Source organism: Malaclemys terrapin, chromosome 5 (assembly GCF_027887155.1).
Source record: "Malaclemys terrapin pileata isolate rMalTer1 chromosome 5, rMalTer1.hap1, whole genome shotgun sequence".
NCBI classification, from domain to species: Eukaryota; Metazoa; Chordata; order Testudines; family Emydidae; genus Malaclemys; species Malaclemys terrapin.
Window position 1 is genome coordinate 143,087,468 of NC_071509.1, and position 18,709 is coordinate 143,106,176.

General features: G+C 41.6%; 1 protein-coding gene across 1 annotated transcript in view; it reads left to right on the top strand.

The window, feature by feature from the left end:
• The window catches only part of TNKS (tankyrase), a 313,482-nt gene that overhangs the window by 8,308 nt on the left and 286,465 nt on the right, over positions 1-18,709 (top strand). Inside the window, exon 2 of the mRNA XM_054029743.1 lies at positions 8,066-8,290. Within this exon, the coding sequence (XP_053885718.1) occupies positions 8,066-8,290 (225 nt within the window). The remainder of the gene's footprint in view (positions 1-8,065; positions 8,291-18,709) is intronic.

Consider the following 18,709-nt stretch of genomic DNA (forward strand, 5'->3'; position numbering starts at 1 on the left):
TGCTTCCTTCTCTAAGTTGGAGTTCTGTTTCTTACTATGTTCCAGGATGATGTTGCACATGATTTTTGCAAGCACTGAGTTATGCAATAACTGAGGGTCCTGTGGCACCTTTAAGACTAACAGAAGTATTGGAGCATAAGCTTTCGTGGGTGAATGCCCCCTTCATCAGACACAAGTAATGGAAATTTCCAGAGGCAGGTATAAATCAGTATGGAGATAACAAGGTTAGCTCAATCAGGGAGGGTGAGGTGCTCTGCTAGCAGTTGAGGTGTGAACATCAAGGGAGGAGAAACTGCTTCTGTAGTTGGATGGCCATTCACAGTCTTTGTTTAATCCTGATCTGATGGTGTCAAATTTGCAAATGAACTGGAGCCAGGATGGGTTGTAGATCTGGACAACGATCCCTCACTTTCACAGACCTTGGGAGGCAGGCTAGTCCTCGCCCACAGACAACCCGCCAACCTTAAGCATATTCTCACCAGCAACCACCCACCGCACCATAACAACTCTAACTCAGGAGCCAACCCATGCAACAAACTTCGATGCCAACTCTGCCCACATATCTACACCAGCAACACCATCACAGGACCTAACCAGATCAGCTACAACATCACCGGCCCATTCACCTGCACGTCCACCAATGTTATATATGCCATCATGTGCCAGCAATGCCCCTCTGCTATGTACATTGGCCAAACTGGACAGTCACTACGCAAGAGGATAAATGGACACAAGTCATATCAGGAATGTCAATATACAAAAACCTGTAGGAGAACACTTCACCCTCCCTGGCCACACAATAGCAGATGTAAAGGTAGCCATCTTACAGCAAAAAAACTTCAGGACCAGACTCCAAAGAGAAACTGCTGAGCTCCAGTTCATTTGCAAATTTGACACCATCAGATCAGGATTAAACAGACTTTGAATGGCTATCCAACTACAGAAGCAGTTTCTCTGCCCTTGGTGTTCACACCTCAACTGCCAGCAGAGCACCTCACCGTCCCTGATTGAACTAACCTTGTTATCTCCATACTGATTTATACCTGCCTCTGGAAATTTCCATTACTTGCGTCTGATGAAGTGGGCATTCACCTACGAAAGCTTATGCTCCAATACTTCTGTTAGTCTTAAAGGTGCCACAGGACCCTCTGTTGCTTTTTACAGATTCAGACTAATACGGCTACCCCTCTGATACTATGCAATAACTGAGTTATTGCAGTTAGTAAGGACGCCCTTTTTGGCAATTTTACTATAAGGTCTCTTTGTAGCTCTTCACAGTCTGCCTGGTACTTAAGAATGTGAGGGATAGCTCAGTGGTTTGAGCATTGCCCTGCTAAATGCAGGGTTGTGAGTTCAATTCTTGAAGGAGCCATTTAGGGATCCGGGGCAAAAATCTGTCTGGGGATTGGTCTTGCTTTGAGCAGTGGGGTTGGACTAGATGACCTCCTGATGTCCCTTCCAACCCTGATATTCTATGATTCTATAACACTAACAGAGAGGTATGCACAGCTGTTTGCTCCCCCAGGTATTAATCACTTACTTTGGATGGGTTAATTAATAAACAAGTGATTTTATTAAGTATAAAAAGTAGGATTTAAATGGTTTCAAGTAATAATAGACAACAAAGTAAGTCTCGTGTTTTTGCTTTATTTTGCTTGGCAAGTCTAAGCCTAATACATCAAGAAACTGGTTACAGGTAAAATCTCACCCTCAGATGTTCCAATAAGCTTCTTTCACAGACTAGACTCCTTCTGAGTCTGGGCCCAATCCTTTCCCCTGGTACAGTCCTTATTAGTTCCCGCAGACATCTTGTTGTATTTAAAGTACTGCACAGGATCTTTTCGGGGGTGGGGGGGGGGAGGGTAAGGCAAAGTGCCACATTTATTGGTAATACATATGTCAATCAACACTGTATCATGCATATGATATATATTACTCTCATGCACTCACATGCACACTCTGTCTTGTTGTTGTTACCAACTAATTGCTCCCCTTAACTTCACTGGCCAGGTGAGTTAGATGGGGGAGAGGTGGAGCTGGGCTTCTGTTGATTCAGATCGATGCTCTGATATTGACAAGACGAGACCTGGGGTCCTCTGCAAGACACCTCACGTTTATAGCAGCTTCCCTCTCATGCAAATCTATACCAGTCTGTGTCAGTTGGTCATCTGTGGCGCTTCCTTCTGGGTGTTGTCTTAATGCTGCCACATTTATTTTCAAAGAGGGTGTTTTCAAAAGAAGGTGCTCGCTTCTAACTCCCAACACATCACTTAAGGGACAAAGACCCAGCTTTTGGCATATAAACTATTAGTTCATCAATAAAGGGAAGACAAAATATATGGCTATCAATGTCCCCAAAGCAACAGAGTAGACGGAGAGACACTAGAAGTAGCAAAAAGAACAGGAGTACTTGTGGCACCTTAGAGACTAACAAATTTATTAGTCTCTAAGGTGCCACAAGTATTCCTGTTCTTTTTGAGGATACAGACTAACACGGCTGCTACCATGATAGAAGTAGCAAGTCACTTTACCTGTCTAGGGAGTGAGAGGTGTAAAGATGGTGTCAACATGCTATATGGCAAGCCATGTATATTGAAAGCAGCAAACAACTTTCAGAAACTTGAAAAGATTTGGAAAAGTAGCATGGCTGACAGTGATACAAGTATGAATTTTTAATTTGTCTGTCCTCCTTTGTGGAGCAGAATCATGAGAATCTCCAACAGAAATGGATAAGAGCAACTCATTCTAAAGTAAAAACCTGGAAAAGGTCTTCAGAGTTCACTGGGAAGTGTCTTGCAACATCAGAAATTCTAAGGAGAGCAAACTAACCAAAAGCATCAAACATGGTCAGACAATGATGGACATATTTAAGAAGTGCTTTAAAGATGCCACCAGCCTGAATTCCACATCAAGTAATAATGTGGACACCACCTGGAAAGAGAAGAGGGTAACCTAGAGAAGCATTATGCAGAACAAGAGAGAGAGAAGCCGAATCCATCAGTATGACACTCAGAACAGACCAGCACCAAACTGAAATCAATGGTGGAATTTGGATGCCCTATGCACCGATGGTGTGGGAGGATAAAGAATATTTGAAGTATGCCTTTTTGCGGAGGCTAAAACACTTCTAGAAGCCAATCCAGGTCAGCAGACTCATGCCCCTATGGAGTGGACCCCATTGCAGGATTAGGGCCTGTGAGATGGCAAAATCCCAAGGACAAATTTAATAGATCCGACAGACTTCCATTTTAACGATCTCTGATCGTTCTCAATATTTAAGTTGTATGAATTGTATTAACTTCTAATGACATGAAGCATTCTGTGCTTCAGCTATGGCCTATTTTTTGATTTCTCTGAATAGTGTGGTTTTGTACAACAAAATCATGTTTTAAAATGTGTGGAGGAGGAGAATGAGAAAATACAAGAACATGAACATAGAACTTACTCAGATTATTTATTTAGTGAAACCTGAAACCTGCAATTTTACTGGAAAGCTTGTACACTGCACTGAAAATGTCTGATTCAGTTTCTAGATATAGGTTTCAGAGTAGCAGCTGTGTTAGTCTGTATCCGCAAAAAGAACAAGAGTACTTGTGACACCTTAGAGACTAACAAATTTATTAGAGCATAAGCTTTTGTGGGCTTCGATGCATCCGAAGAAGTGGGCTGTAGCCCACGAAAGCTTATGCTCTAATAAATTTGTTAGTCTTTAAGGTGCCATGAGTACTCCTGTTCTTTTTTCTAGATATAGTTAAGTTAATGCACTTATTTTCAGCCAGTGGGCTTAATTCTCTTTTTACACTGTTGTGAACTGGGACTAGCTTCATTTAAGTCTGTGGAGTTGTGTTGATGTAAACTAGTGTGAGGGGAAAATCTGGCTCTCAATATGCTTAACTGGAAAGACAAATTAAACTAGCCTGATGTACCTGCATACCACGGAAACCATTCTGACAATAACATCCATTTTCTTAATAAGATGAGTGCTTGGAAATGGAGAAGTGCACATGCTCTGATGTGAACTAGGTTTGGTCCTCTAAAAAGTAATAAAATGGGATTACATTTATTCAGTGCTTTTTTGCTATTTCATCTAACATAATGACAATGTTCAGATACGGATAAGCTGTACTTTTCCATTTTCTTGAGGACATATTCTTATTAGACTTTTTTAAAGAAGTGTTGGGACTATGATGGGGTTGGGACTCACCACCGCAGCGCCTCCCGCTGGCACATCTGGGAATTAGCTCTGTCCTCTGTGGGGCGCCCTCTGTAGGTGGTGTCCCATCTGTCGTCTGCTCTCCTGTTGGTGTCCAGACCCGCGTTGCTCCCCGCTTGGCGGCATCCTCTTCAGGACACTGCCCTCCAGCAGTGCCCACTGCTCTGGTGTTATCAGCAGTCCTTTGTCTGCACCTGTTCTAGTGGCTGGCTGCAGCCTCACAGTCTAGCCCCTTTGTCACGGGGCCAACCACAGTCTGTATCAGGCCACGCTCCTTGTCAGCCCGGTGTAGTACAAGGGGGAAGGGGGGGACCCAGGCCAACCTGCTACTCTGAGTCCCGACCCAGGGACCCTCTAGCGGCAGACTCCCTGCCCTCCTTCTCTCCCCTTGTCAGACTTTGTCCCTGAGCCGCTTCTCCTTCAGCCCTGTGCACCTGCTCGGCCCTTTGTAGCAAGGCCTGCAGCCTGTGGTTTTCCTTGGCTGGAGCTCCTCAGCTCCTTTTGCCCTTCCCCAGCACTTCGGGGGGAGGGATAGCTCGGTGATTTGAGCATTGGTCTGCTAAACCCAGGGTTGTGAGTTCAGTCCTTGAGGGGGCCATTTAGGGATCTGGGGCAAAAATCTGTCTGGGGATTGGTCCTGCTTTGAGCAGGCAATTGGACTAGATGACTTCCTGAGGTCCCTTCCAACCCTGATATTCTAGGATTCTATGACTGCTCTGTCCAAGGTGCTACCTTTCAGCCCAGGAACCCTCCTCCTTAGGCAGTCAGGGGGAGAGTGCCTTTCCTCCTGCTAGGCAGCCTTTATATAGGGCCTAACCCAGCCCTGATTGGCTGCCGCTGCCTCTGCCCTGCCCTGATTGGCTCCTAAGAGGCCTCTGTTAATTGGCTGCTGGCCTGCACAGCCTCAAAGGCCTGTTCCAGCCTTTTTCTTAGGGGGTTGGGGCACCGCCCCACCACAGACTAGCACAAATCTAAGAGCAAGTAATCTGTAATGTGGGAGAGACGGTAAAAGATGCAGTGAAAGTAATTGAAATAAAAATCTTTCCTAGAAAACTGAAAACCAGAGTTTATGGAAAATTGTGATCAGAGTAAAACTGAGATTATAGTTAGTTTAAAAGAAAATAGAACTAGCCAGTTTGGCTCACATGTTCCACGAGTTGTGCCAATGGCTCAGCCAAACAACCTGACATTCCCACATTACCTGGTATACCTGTCAAAACTAGATAGAAATTTCTGCTTTTTAGTAAGACAAGTGAAATTATACAACTGCATTATCTGACTGAGTGATATGTAGCTAGTACTCTAATTGCAGAAGACATATTCTTCTTACTTCATGCAAGGGTATGGATATACTGTAGTATTTTATAACTTTGGTCTCTTACCTGCAGAAAGCATGAGGGACAAGACTTAATGACAGAGCCTAGTTAGTCACCTAAATAGGTAATTAGACTTTCAGAAGTGCTAAGAACCTACCAACTCCCACTGACTTCATTGCCTAGGTGAACTTGGTTAAAGCAGTGGTTCGCAACCTGTTTACTGTTGTGGGCCGCATATGCAGCTTTCTGTGTTATGTGGGTCACATCCACACACTATACCTGTATACTACCTGTATGGCCCCGAGGATGTCATGTGGGCTGTAGCTGTGTGCTGATTGGGCCGTAAAGGGCCACAGGTTGAGAACCACTGGTTTCAAGTCTTGTTGAAGGTTCAGTTTTCTTAATGTTTTGCCTGATCATCTGTGCAAGGTCTTTTAAATGGAAGATTTTGAATTAAAGCCTCAAGTTTAGTAAATTGCTAGATGGATCAACTTTCTTTCTGGAGATGCACAAAGATTTAAGGTTTAAACAAAACTCTCAGTTCAGGGCAACTGATCCTGTATTCCTCTCTGTGATGCAGCAACAGTACCCATTCTAGGCTCCCAGCTGCTTAGTTTTTACCTCTCTTGGGTGGAGACCTGCGTGCGTGTGTGTGTATGCGCGTCTGTCTCCCTCTTCTCCCACCATCTTCTCTTGGGGTACTTCAGGCTGCACAGTTCCCTGTCTACACTATTATTGCCAGCTAACCAGATTGCTTAATGAGGATGGCATCTGTGTTTGCTTACTCTTGAAAGACTATGAACAAAGTAATTGCCAGCAGCTATGCGTTAACACGACCCTTTTTATGCAAGCATATTTATTCTTAAGGTGAAAGCATTACAAAGAAAACATTAAAAACAATAAAGAAGCCTACACACATGCTAATAAACTTACCAAAGATCACTCTTCCCCCTTCCAACTCCTGCTGGAGTCTATTTTTCTAACCCTTCCCTAAAGTTTCGGGCTCTCCCTTGAACAGAAGATTCTGTCCATTTGCTGGATCAGAAAGAAGGCCCTGAAGTCAGTTTAAACTCGAGCTGTTTATCCAAAAGATTTTTCTTTGTCTATTGGTCTATAGAGAACTATCTCTTTAACGATTCCAACTCTGACTCATGTGTTTTCTGAATTAAAAAGCTTCATTGATAGAACTGGAAACAGGACTTTAAAAAAGTACTAATTAGACTCTTGTTTTTAATCTTCATTGTTTAATGCAATCCATTAATTCTTGGCAAAACTGAGTGAGGGAGATGGTGGGATCTCCAGTTTATGGATTGAGTGGGTTGAGGAAGGAACTTTGCTTTGTCCAGGTGCTTGTCATAATTTGCATGTGCAAGGGAGGCTCCAGCAGCACTTCCTTTCCTTTTTGTCTAACAGCGGTAACTAGATTAGTCAGTGTTGACATTAGCCACATTAAAATTTTGTCAGTTGTGTTCTTTGAAAAGGCATCATAACATTTGAAAAAGAGTAGGATATGACCCAGGAGAGAGGTTTCCAGACCTGTTGCCCCCAATGAGAAATGAAGGAAAAGGTTAGGATTTTGACTCTTACCTTCTTAAGTTGTCTTTGGGAGGGTCCTAATAATAACTTCTATCTTCTTGCTGGGGCATACTACCTGTGTATGTGCACTTGGATTGGTGCCTTGGATTCTAGAGAACAAACCTTCTGATTGTCCATGATTTTGGGATATGTGATGTAATGATGAGCTCTAGAAAGAAGTGTTTAAAATCCTCAATTAGCATTCAGTATTAAGGCACTCTGTTTCCCCTTTGATGCTGTTTTCACAGAGCCCATTGTATGAGTCCTGTGCCCAACCTCGGAACACTTCTGAGCCATACTTGGCAGTTATGATTGCAGTTCCCTCAGGTCCTCCATTGCCTAGACTGCCACCTTTTAATGGTCCTTAAGTTCTATGACCACTCCAAAGGTAGAGAAACTGATCTCTCCCTTCATCCAATATTAAAGAAACACACTTAACTATAAATAGGTTTTTATTTTGACGATAGGGTTAGGTGGAAAAGTTTTTGTGTTTACTATTTCACTCTGATCATTTCATTGAATCTTTAATTTAGGCCTTGCCCAAGATAGGGGACCCATCTAAAAGAATGGGATTATTTCACCAGCTTCAGATGAAGAGCGCTAAAGGCTGTGATGCCTACAAGGTCTTCTTAGAAAGGGCTCCAAAGGGCAGTAAGACTCTGTGCTCCAGAACCTGTTTCTGCAAGAGGCTCTGGAAGCACATGAGTTTAGGGGACATTCTTTTGATTATCTGAATTTATTTTAAATATGTCCATTGTCAGTCTAAGTGCATCTTTCAAGTGAGAAATTTGACCGTACTGAACATTCAGTGTTTATGACCAAACGATTGAAATGCTTTTAAAAATGGATTTACTTTTCATGTGGTTGTTCCTATCTCTAAAACATACTTCTTAGCCCACATAGATATTTAACTAGACTCTGTGTTGACAGACATTTAACAAAGGTTTCTTTCTTCTCATAGGTTTTGGAAGGAAGGATGTAGTAGAACACTTGCTGCAGACAGGAGCCAATGTTCACGCTCGTGATGATGGAGGGCTAATACCCCTTCATAATGCTTGTTCCTTTGGTCATGCTGAGGTGGTTAGCCTGTTACTATGTCAAGGTGCAGATCCAAATGCCAGAGACAATTGGAACTACACTCCTCTGCATGAAGCTGCTATCAAAGGGAAGATAGATGTGTGTATTGGTAAGTATTTATCATTAATTGCATCAATTTACTTAAAAATGCAAACACATTAATATTGCAGTGAACTTGTATTGCTTGCAATTGTAGTGACTGTTTCCATTCCACTTGATAGATAAGTTGCTTTTCTCTTCCTTGTTAAGAAGTGTCTCTTTCTCTTCCCCCTCTCCCCCCCCCCCCCCCCCAACAAGTAAAGAGATGGTAACCTAAAATTTAGTGACATACAGGATTCATAACACGGTGTTTTCTGAGCTTGCGGTCTGGAAAGCTAAACTGGCACAGGAGCTAAATTTTGATGGAGGAGTAATCTAATGCAGTTAATTTACCATTTTGGCAGAAACATAACATGAGAACTCTGCCAATAAAATGGAAGATTTGACTTCAGATAACATCATGGCTTTTTGAGGCTGACCCTGGCATTTGAGGTATTTTTCAAACTGTGAAGACAAGTATTTCCTGTGTTATAAGAAATGAAAGGCTAACCATTTTACTATTGTTTGAAAGCTTTGAGGGACTAGTTACGAGAAAAAGTTGTTCAGCACAGTTACATATTTTCAGCATGTGCTCTAGCCTAGAGCCAAAGTAATTTCAAATAAAATTGAACATTTCAATCATTTAAAATGTATGTAGGTCATAGTAAATACTCTTCAGTAATATCTTTCATTTTTATATATTTTCAGCCTGCTTAGTAATACTTTCTTCAAGCAGAGTTCTTTATTTTTAATTTTTAAATGTGCAAACTGGCTTGAAAGTTCCTTCTAAAGTAAGACATGTGAAATTGTCTGGTCAGTATTTCAGATCCGGAGGGGAAAAAAAACGTGATTATGTAGCCACATCATATTAATGATCATGGTAACAAATTTGAGATCTTAGTTGTAATCTGAGAGCACTTCATTTTATTATATGGACCAATTTTGAAAAACCTCCAGTGTTTGCTTAAAGACAGTCAACATAAAAATTTAGTAGGGAGGTTATATTACCAATGGATATAGCACTAATGAGACCACTAATGGGAATCCTGTGTCCAGTTCTCAGTCAACATTCCAAAAAGGGTGGTGGAAAAACTGGAGAGGGTTCAGAGAAGAGCCACAAGAATGACTTGAGAACTGGAAAACCTGCCTTGTAATGAGACCTTAAAAAGAAGGTTAAGAGGTGACTTAATTGGGTCCATAAATAGGTACACAGGAAGAAGAGACCTGATGCTAGAGAGCTCATTTAGCTGACAATGGCATGACAAGATCCAGTAGCTGGAAGATGAGTCTAGATGTGCACAGGAATGCATAACAAATTTAAGTGAGGGTAATTAATCGGGGGAATATTTTTTTAGTACGTCCGTGCCTATTTTTATATGGGCCCTATCTCTTCAAGTCCTGTAAGTAAATAACTCTGCAGAGCAGACTTGTATACATTTATTTATAATTTAATTTTCTATGTATGGCAGAACGCTTGAGTGTTAAGAGGACATACAAATATCAGTCTGTGATAGACAGGTTGGAGTCTTGTTCATGCCTTAAGCAATATTTGATGGCACAGCAAGGATTCAGACCACTTGAAAATATATTTCTGCAATATTCTTAGGCTTGGAAGGATTAATTTTTATTGATAAATGTTGATTTCACTATAAACACAACAACAAATGTTTAGATGATCAAAGTTGAAGATAGGAAAGGTAATAAAAATGCTGCTTGAGAATTTTAGTTAAAATCCAGTGATGATTTTTTAGACTTTTGAATTAGGCTTCTTATGAATGGATTCATGAATGAATAGTAACAACAGGTATGCCTTGTTGATTTAACTTTGTATATTTTGACATGTAATGTTGACAATTTGTTTTAACGGCTTATAAAGATTTAACTTACTTATGCTGTCATTAAATTATTCTGACATCCTCCCCCATAATTTCCCACAACTGTGAAAATTTAAACAGGAAAAAATGCTTAAAAATAAACTTCAACTGGCATTATACAAAAAATGTTGACATGCATAAAAATGGATTCTTCCAAGCCTAAGTATACTGTATAATAACTATTTTTACCCAAAGTGTAGATTACTAATATAATTGCTATATAAGAAATGGACTTGAACAACTCAAAGTATCAGGTACTAGACTTAAACAAGTCAGGTATGCTTTATTATAAAGCATGGATTTGACAGTGTCTCGAACACTGGCACAACATATGAGAATTTATTGTTGAACTCCACAATATCTGCTGAAAACCAGCAACTTAACTTTTTAGAAACTGTCCACTGCCTTTTTTTCCCACATGCTTCATTTTGGCTCTTGTTTATTTTGAACATCATCCAAATGCTAAAATGGGAGACACTTGCCATATTTGTTCTTTTTCCTCCCATCTGCATGTCTTTGACCATATCCTCCTTACCATGAGAATGCAGCTTCTGTAATATGGCCGGAGAGTAAACTGGTAATTGAAGAGTGTAATGAGCCAGGAAACATGGAAAATTTATTAACAGTGGTCTTTCAGAGCCACAGTAAAAGCTACAAGATAGAAAAGCTGGAAAACTAGCAAAAACTGGATAGTCATTACAATAGATCTGAAGATTGCTAATGGTCTCTGGGTTTTAGTTATTAAATAGTTTTAAAATGGTAAATGCACACTTCTACTGCAAATACTTTTTATATTGCTTAATTGTCATCAACATTATTTGCATCTAACTGGACAAGTGTGTGCACACATGAGATGTGCGCGCACACACTTCACACATTTCTTTCTCCCTAGGTAGAGGATGAGAGAGAACAAACCATATGTGGCAAGTGTAGGTCATGTTGCTTAATGTGGTACTGGAAGGTGCTTGTTTACCATGGTAATAAGATGGTATAAGAATCTGTATAGAACAGAATGGAAAGGTGCACCTGTTTAGTTCAAAAAATCTGGCCCATGACTTGTAGTCTGACCTGGTCTGTCCCTTTGTCGTCTTTGTGCTCTTTATCTTGGAACACCAAGGATCCCTGAGGATGGCAAACACTTAGCAAAAGTGAACGTGTGCTGGCCATTTCTTACGGGATGACTAGGCATTGAAAATTTGTTTTCATTACTTCGTAATCAAATGTATGTTAAGTTTTGTCTGTTAACTCCATTTAATGAATGCGTGTGTTTTTCAAATTGACTCAAGCATTCGAAACAATATTTCGAAACAGATATTTATAGATCTTTGTGTTGGCTCATCTATTACTAAGACGCATGTTTAGTGTCTGAGTTCTGCTCCCAGAGCTAATGAGAAGCATTTTGCTCTCAAGTATTGCTATTCAAGATCGAACACCATTTCGTTTGCTTAAGGAAGAGCCAAGCAAGAAACATTTTACTATAATTCAAGGATGAACACTAAATATTCACGGAAGAGCACTGTAAAGTCATAGAAGTGATTGTCAAAGCTAAGATGGGGAGAACCAAGGTTTCTAGTTTGCTATGCAAGACCAAATATGAGGGAACATGAGCATAATAAGAATTCAACCTTTTTGTTTCTGTACAGTCTCAATAAAACATTGCATCTAGCTTAATATTAACTGTTTGTGGTGCTGGGTATAGGTGTAGCGCACACATGCTTATGGCCAAAATGTAGGAAAAGCTCCTCCCCCCGCCCCCTTTATTTTTCTGAAGCAAAATACTGAAAACTAACCTTGATTAATAGTCTTTGCATGTAAATCTTGATATAGATTAGGCAACTGAAATTGTATGAATTTATCACTTCTGTATGCAGCTTTTTTTTTCTGTACAACTCCAGACGCTATGGATGGAGACAGAGCATCGTAACTTGTTACAACATCCTTTGATATCTTTGCCTTTGTCTACACCAGACATATTTTCCAAAAGCTTCGCATCAGTGCTGCTAACTATTGTAAAGAGAATTCCGTTATTCGTCTCAGTAGGCATGCTTGAGAAATCTTTGGATTCTTATAGAACCCTTCTGTATGCTGGAGGCAATCAAAGTAATGAAAAGGAAGAAGCTATTTTTCTGCTATTGAGGTACTCCTTGGTTCATTATTATAGCGGGACTTTATGTATGAGGCTTCAGCCATTCAAGGGTTCTTGCACCAAGTGGCTCTCCTAGGGTATGTCTACACTATGAAATTAGGTCGATTTTATAGAAGTCAATTTTTAGAAATCGATTTTATACAGTCGATTGTGTATGTCCCCCCTAAGAGCATTAAGTCAGTGGAGTGTGTCCTCACTACCGTGGCTAGCATCGACTCACGGAGCGGTGCATTGTGGGAAGCTATCCCACAGTTCCCGCAGTCTCCACTGCCCATTGGAATTCTGGGTTAAGCTCCCAATGCCTGATGGGGCAAAAACATTGTCGCGGGTGGTTTTGGGTACATGTCGTCAGTCTCCCATCCCTCAGTGAAAGCAACTGCAGACAATCATTTTATACCTTTTTTCCTGGGTTGCCCGTGCAGATGCCATAGCACAGCAAGCATGGAGCCCGCTCAGCTCACTGCTGCTGTTACGAGCATTGTAAACACCTTACGCATTATACTGCAGTATGTGCAGAACCTGGCTAAGAAACGGCTGCACGAGGGCGATTGTGAGGAGGACATGGACATAGACGTTCATGAAAGCAGAGGCTGTGGCAATTGGGACATCATGGTGGCAGTGGGGCTGGTTGATACAGTGGAACGCCGATTCTGGGCCCTGCAAACAAGCACAGACTGGTGGGTCGGCATAGTGTTGCAGGTATGAGATGATTCCCTCTGGCTGTGAAACTTTCGCATGCGTAAGGCCACTTTCTGGAACTTTGAGTTGCTTTCCCCCGCCCTGAATCGCAGGAATACCAAGATGAGAGCTGCCTTGACAGTTGAGAAGTGAGTGGTGATAGCCCTGTGGAAGCTTGCAACGCCCGACTGCTACCGGTCAGTCGGGAATCAATTTGTAGTGGGGAAATCTACTGTGGGGACTGCTGTGATTCAAGTAGCCAATGCAATCACTGACCTATGAATATGAATCTTTAGTGCATATGGCACATAAATATCTTGCGACGCTGGTTACAACAATGCCATGCGAATGCCTGTTCTCACTTTCAGGTGACATGTAAACAGTATCTCCTGCAAATGTAAACAAACCGGTTTGAGCGACTGGCTGAACACGAAGTAGACTGAGTGCACTTGTAGCTCTAAAGTTTTACATTGTTTTTTGAATGCAGTTATTTTTTTGTATATAATTCTACATTTGTAAGTCCAACTTTGATAGAGATTGCACTACAGCATGTGTATTAGGTGAATTGAAAAATACTTTTTCTTTTGTTTTACAGTGCAAATATTTGTAATAAAAAATAAAATGAGCACTGTACACTTTGTATTCTGTTGTAATTGAAATCAATATATTTGAAAATGTAGAAAACATTCAAAAATATGTAAATTCATGGTATTCTATTATTGACAGCCCTAAAAACTTTCTTTAAAAAAAATCTGATAGCATGCTGAATTTGTGGTTCCTGTGATGTCACAATCTATAATAGCAATTTAATGGTAGATTTACTGGGTGTGTTCTGACCAGAGATCCCCACAGGAAGCAGCGCTCTTTGAGTGCTACTTTTTTCACTTAATCTGTCTGCTGGAATCACAAAATAAAGATTACTCTTTTTTTCACCATATGAAACCCATCTTACAATGAGTATGAACTAATATTCTAAATGTTTCAGTTCTTGTTAATATGTGAGAGCAACATTTTTCTTGCAGAACTTTAATCCTACTTGTTAGAAAGTTGTATCTGTGGATTCAGGGAGAGTGGGAAGGAGTCACCATAAAAATAACATCCCTACTTATTTATAGAAATTGGGGAATGGAAGTGGAGGAAATTCTATGATCTGACTAATACAGTAGACGTGACTAAGACAGCATGGTTCTTTCTGGCTTTAAAATCTAAGCTTTAAAAACTAACTTTAAAATCTAAAAGTTGACTAAACATGGAAATGGTGCATAATAAGCGTTAAGGGCAAATATAGAAATGTTAATATGCCAAATAATTGAATTACATGTCTCACTGACAAACTGTTGAAAAATAGGCATGTACTGGAATGGAAGCATCAAATGACCACAACGTGAATTTAAAGTAGATCGAAGATGGCAGCACTGATTGTCATTGTATAAGAAACCACTTTACTTGGAGAGTAGATATGTCAAATTTGGTGACACTGTTTGAGTTTTAAACTGTTCTGAGCACTCTTAAAGTGGGTTTCATTCTAAAGTTTCATCACTGGCTTTCAAAAAACATTTTCTACCACCTACCTTGTAGGCTTTGTAGATTTCTAATTTTGTTCTGATCTTTTTTTGAGTGAAATGTCAAGTCAGACCCAGATGCCATCCAAAGAGAATGGTTGACGCCTGTTAAGTAGAACTTTGTGGAGCATGGGAGGCTAACTACATATGAACACTACAGATCAAGGCACTCAGAATGAAAATGGATCTATACACAGAGCAAGACTGGTTTCAAATGTAATGCTATAGTTGTGGGAAAACATAAGCAAAACATCAAAATCGTTCAAGCTTTTACAAATATTCAGATTTCTTGAAGGAAAGTGATACTGAAATACTATCTGATAACAGTGACAAGAGAATAGTGTCTTTACAAGCTATGCTTCTTGGGTGACTGTCTACACTGATTCCACCCTTGGTGTATATGTGCCCCATGTGTATGAAATCAGATTTTTTTGAATAGCAGTACCAGTTGTGGCTGTGCCAATGCCCATCCCTCCCTCCAGAATATCATAGTTCAGGGTGTAACGGGCAGGGCAGAGGCATCCATTGCTCAGTTCCTCTGAGCTCTGGTGTAAGACAGAGTACTAGCAGTGCCTGTGTTCCTTATCCGACATAACCATTTCCTAGGTCACTATTGTCGGAAGGTTCAGACAAGCACACACTTTTGGGGTCTCGTCAGATTGCTGAGGGGATCCAGTTGCTGGATCCCATGTACATTAAGCCTCTGGAGTCTGAATCAAGTTCAAGCATTGCCCCTAGCTTGGGGTCTCTATACGCACTCTTAGGGTCCTGTGGCACCTTATAGACTAACAGATGTATTGGAGCATAAGCTTTCATGGGTGAATACCCACTTTGTCAGATGCATGTAATGGAAATTTCCATTACATGCGTCTGATGAAGTGGGTATTCACCCACGAAAACTCATGCTCCAATACATCTGTTAGTCTATAAGGTACCACAGGACTCTGTTGCTTTTTACAGATCCAGACTAACATGGCTACCCCTCTGATACTCTTAGGGTGAAGATCCTCTGTCAAGTGCTCCCTTCTGAGGGTTGAGATGTCATGGTTAATCTGCCTAGCCTGTTAGCAGTGCTGGCAACTTAGACTTCACCATAGTTTAAATGCACTGTATCCTAGAACTCAAGCCATGTGGGTATTCTGGGCCTACAATTTCCCTCTTCAAGGGAAATGTGGTTGTGTAGCACATACCTCACATACTTTGGACAGGATTCTGAAACATCACTGCTCTTTCCTTAAGCACCAGAAATAGAGTACAGATCATATAGAATATAAGCCTGAATGTAGTGTATGTAATGTAATGCTGCTCAGTCTTGCTCACCCTTCATTTGTGGGGCAGGGGACAACTGTCTGAATTGAGGTAGGCAAGGTTCCCCAGTCTCATATTCCTGCATTAGCTTCCTTTTTCTTGAGGTGGTGAAATGGCTGAAGATGCAGAACTGATGTTCCTGCCCTGTATATAACCACCTTGTCTCTGTGTGAGGTGGCTCCCAGATCAGCCTCCTCAGGTGATCCCAGATTCTTACCAGCTGATTTTGCTGCCTGGCAACCTCTCCCCTGACAAACCAGTTCTCGTGGGTTGGAGCCGGTCTATTGTTTAGGATGTTTGTGTTAGAATAAAATCATTAAATTAGGATGGTCTTCTGTCAGCCTTGTATCACAGCCCTTTGGAATTTAGGTCCAACATGATGGTGAAAGGACAACAGAAGGCAATGTGCTGCACCTTCAAAATTTAGTTTGCAGCTTGGTAAAGATACATAGAGTTCATAATCTCAGAGTTCAGAAATTATTGCAGATTCCCTAAATCTTTCCACTACGTGGACTTTTTCAGAGTTATTCTTAGATTAATATTAGTTTGGTTATTAGTTTTATTCTTTTTACCTGTTGGCTGCTTTTTTTTTTAGTAGCTGTCTTTGGGCTGGTCTACACTATCACTGTAAGTCAATTTGAGTTACACTATTTGTTATGTAACTTACGTAACTGAAGTTGACGTAACTTAGGTTGGCTTATGGCGGTGTCGATAATGCACTATGTTGATGGGAGATGCTCTCCCGTCGACATAGCTTCTGCCTCTCAGGGATATGGAGTACAGGTGTCGATGGGAGAGTGCTCAATAGACCCACTAAATTGACACCACCACATCAATCGCAGCGGGGCCGATTTGTCTGGTAGTGTAGACATAGCATTTGAGTGGGTAAATATACCACACCCCCAGTAGAGGGGGTTATTTCTTCATTATGGGAGTTCCCAAATCTCCTGGCTTCAAGACTTGCCAGTTGTGTGACTCTGCCATGCCTGTTAATGATAGGTGTTCCAGATGCCTCATCTGCCTGCCTGGGAGACAGTCATGTGTCAGATTACAGCTCTCTTTCTAAGATGGACCCTCAAGAATAGAGAAATGAGGCTGAATTTCTTGCTGCTGGAAAGATTAATGCAACGTTCATCTCTGTCCCTGAGAAGCCTGGGAAAGATCCACTGCACCCTACCTCTGCACCAGCAAGTTGTGCCTCAGCCTCTATTTTGAAAACTGCTTCTTCTCTTAGAGCACACTGCACCTGCTTGTGTTTTTTAAAGAGGGAGGACTGAGTACCATGCCAGTCAGGCTTCTAGGTGCAGAACACCACCCCTGACCTGAAGTAAGAGGCTTAAAACTTCTTCTCTGCCTCCAAGATCCATGGCCTGGAGTTCCTTCCCAGTGCCGTGGCACTGATGGTTCTTTCACCCACAAGGACTCTGCTGCTTCAGTACCATACCTGCATAATGCACTCTGTCTCTGGCATTGACACAGACATATTTTGTGGTGACCACTTCACCCCATCACAGAGCACCATCTCAGCACTGACTCTTCCCTGGCACTGAAGATCCCAGCACTGAGACTCTTCTTGTTACTGGCTCACCTGTTGTCTGTTGGTCTGTTGCCTGAGTCTCAGATACTGGATTGTTTTGAGATGTTGTTTCCAAGCAACTATCTGCTACAATCATACCTCATTTGGAACCATGTGGACCCAATACTTTGGACAGGAGTGCCCCCTCTAGAGGAGACACATTCCTTCTTGTTCTCTTCATCAGCATGCTCCAAAGGCTGTCCTCTCTCTTGCCCCCAATATTCACCTTATGTGGCCCAATGGGTATCTGGTATGGAACCTAGAGAAGAGTATACTGGAGAACATGAGACAAGTGGACTTCAAGGAGCACCTTTTGTGATATCCTCCCCTGAGTCTGCCATCCCATTTTTCTTACCAGCCCCTGGGATGTGAATCCCCACTTCAGAAGACCAATTTTTTTCAATATGTCAGCTAGGATCTCCTTTACTGATGGGGCAAACCCCAACCACTCAGCCCTGAATCCTAGAGGGTGAGGAGTACATAGAACATCCTACTCCTTATCTTCATCCCTTAATGAGGCTGTCGAACCACCCTCTTTTGTGTCTCAAAATGAATTTAAAACCCTTCAGGATCTCTTGAGGAGGATTGCAGGGACCATCCACATTCCATCTGAGATGATACAGGAGAAACAAGACTATTAGACATTCTCCACATGGCAACACTGGGTAGACCAGCAATGCCCATTAACCTTGGTCAGCTCAGAGAGATCCTTGTTATCTGGCATACTCCTGCCTCCATCCTACCTAGCTTGAAGAGGGTGGACAAAGTATCAACTCCCCACAAAGTGATTTGAATACCTTTTTCCAGCACCTGATCCTGGTTCCTTAGTGGTTTAAGCAACTCAGGAGAAGTCCAGGTAACAGGCTTTCTAAAGCACCCCTCCTGAAAAGAATCCCAACTCAATCCTTCAGGAGGGACCTTTCTCCAAAAACTAGGAGAACTTTTGATGTGAGTTGAGTCTGACAGAACTCTCCATGGATCTTCCTTCTCCTTCTCCTCTGTTCATCCCTTTAGGAACTGTATTTCCTGCTTCCGAGACAATTGGATGAGGGCCCTCGAGATAAAGGGGAATCCCATTCATTTAGAGGTTTTTAAGGACAGGCTTGACAAAGCCCTGGCTGGGATGATTTAGTTGGGGATTGGTCCTGCTTTGAGCAGGGGGTTGGACTACATGACCTCCTGAGGTCCCTTCCAACCCTGATATTCTATGATTTAATAACAACCTTTTTGCCTCCTTTCCCATCCCTCTTCAGCTACCAGTCTCATGAGTCTCTCCAGGAACAGGAGGTGAGCTCCCTAATACAAC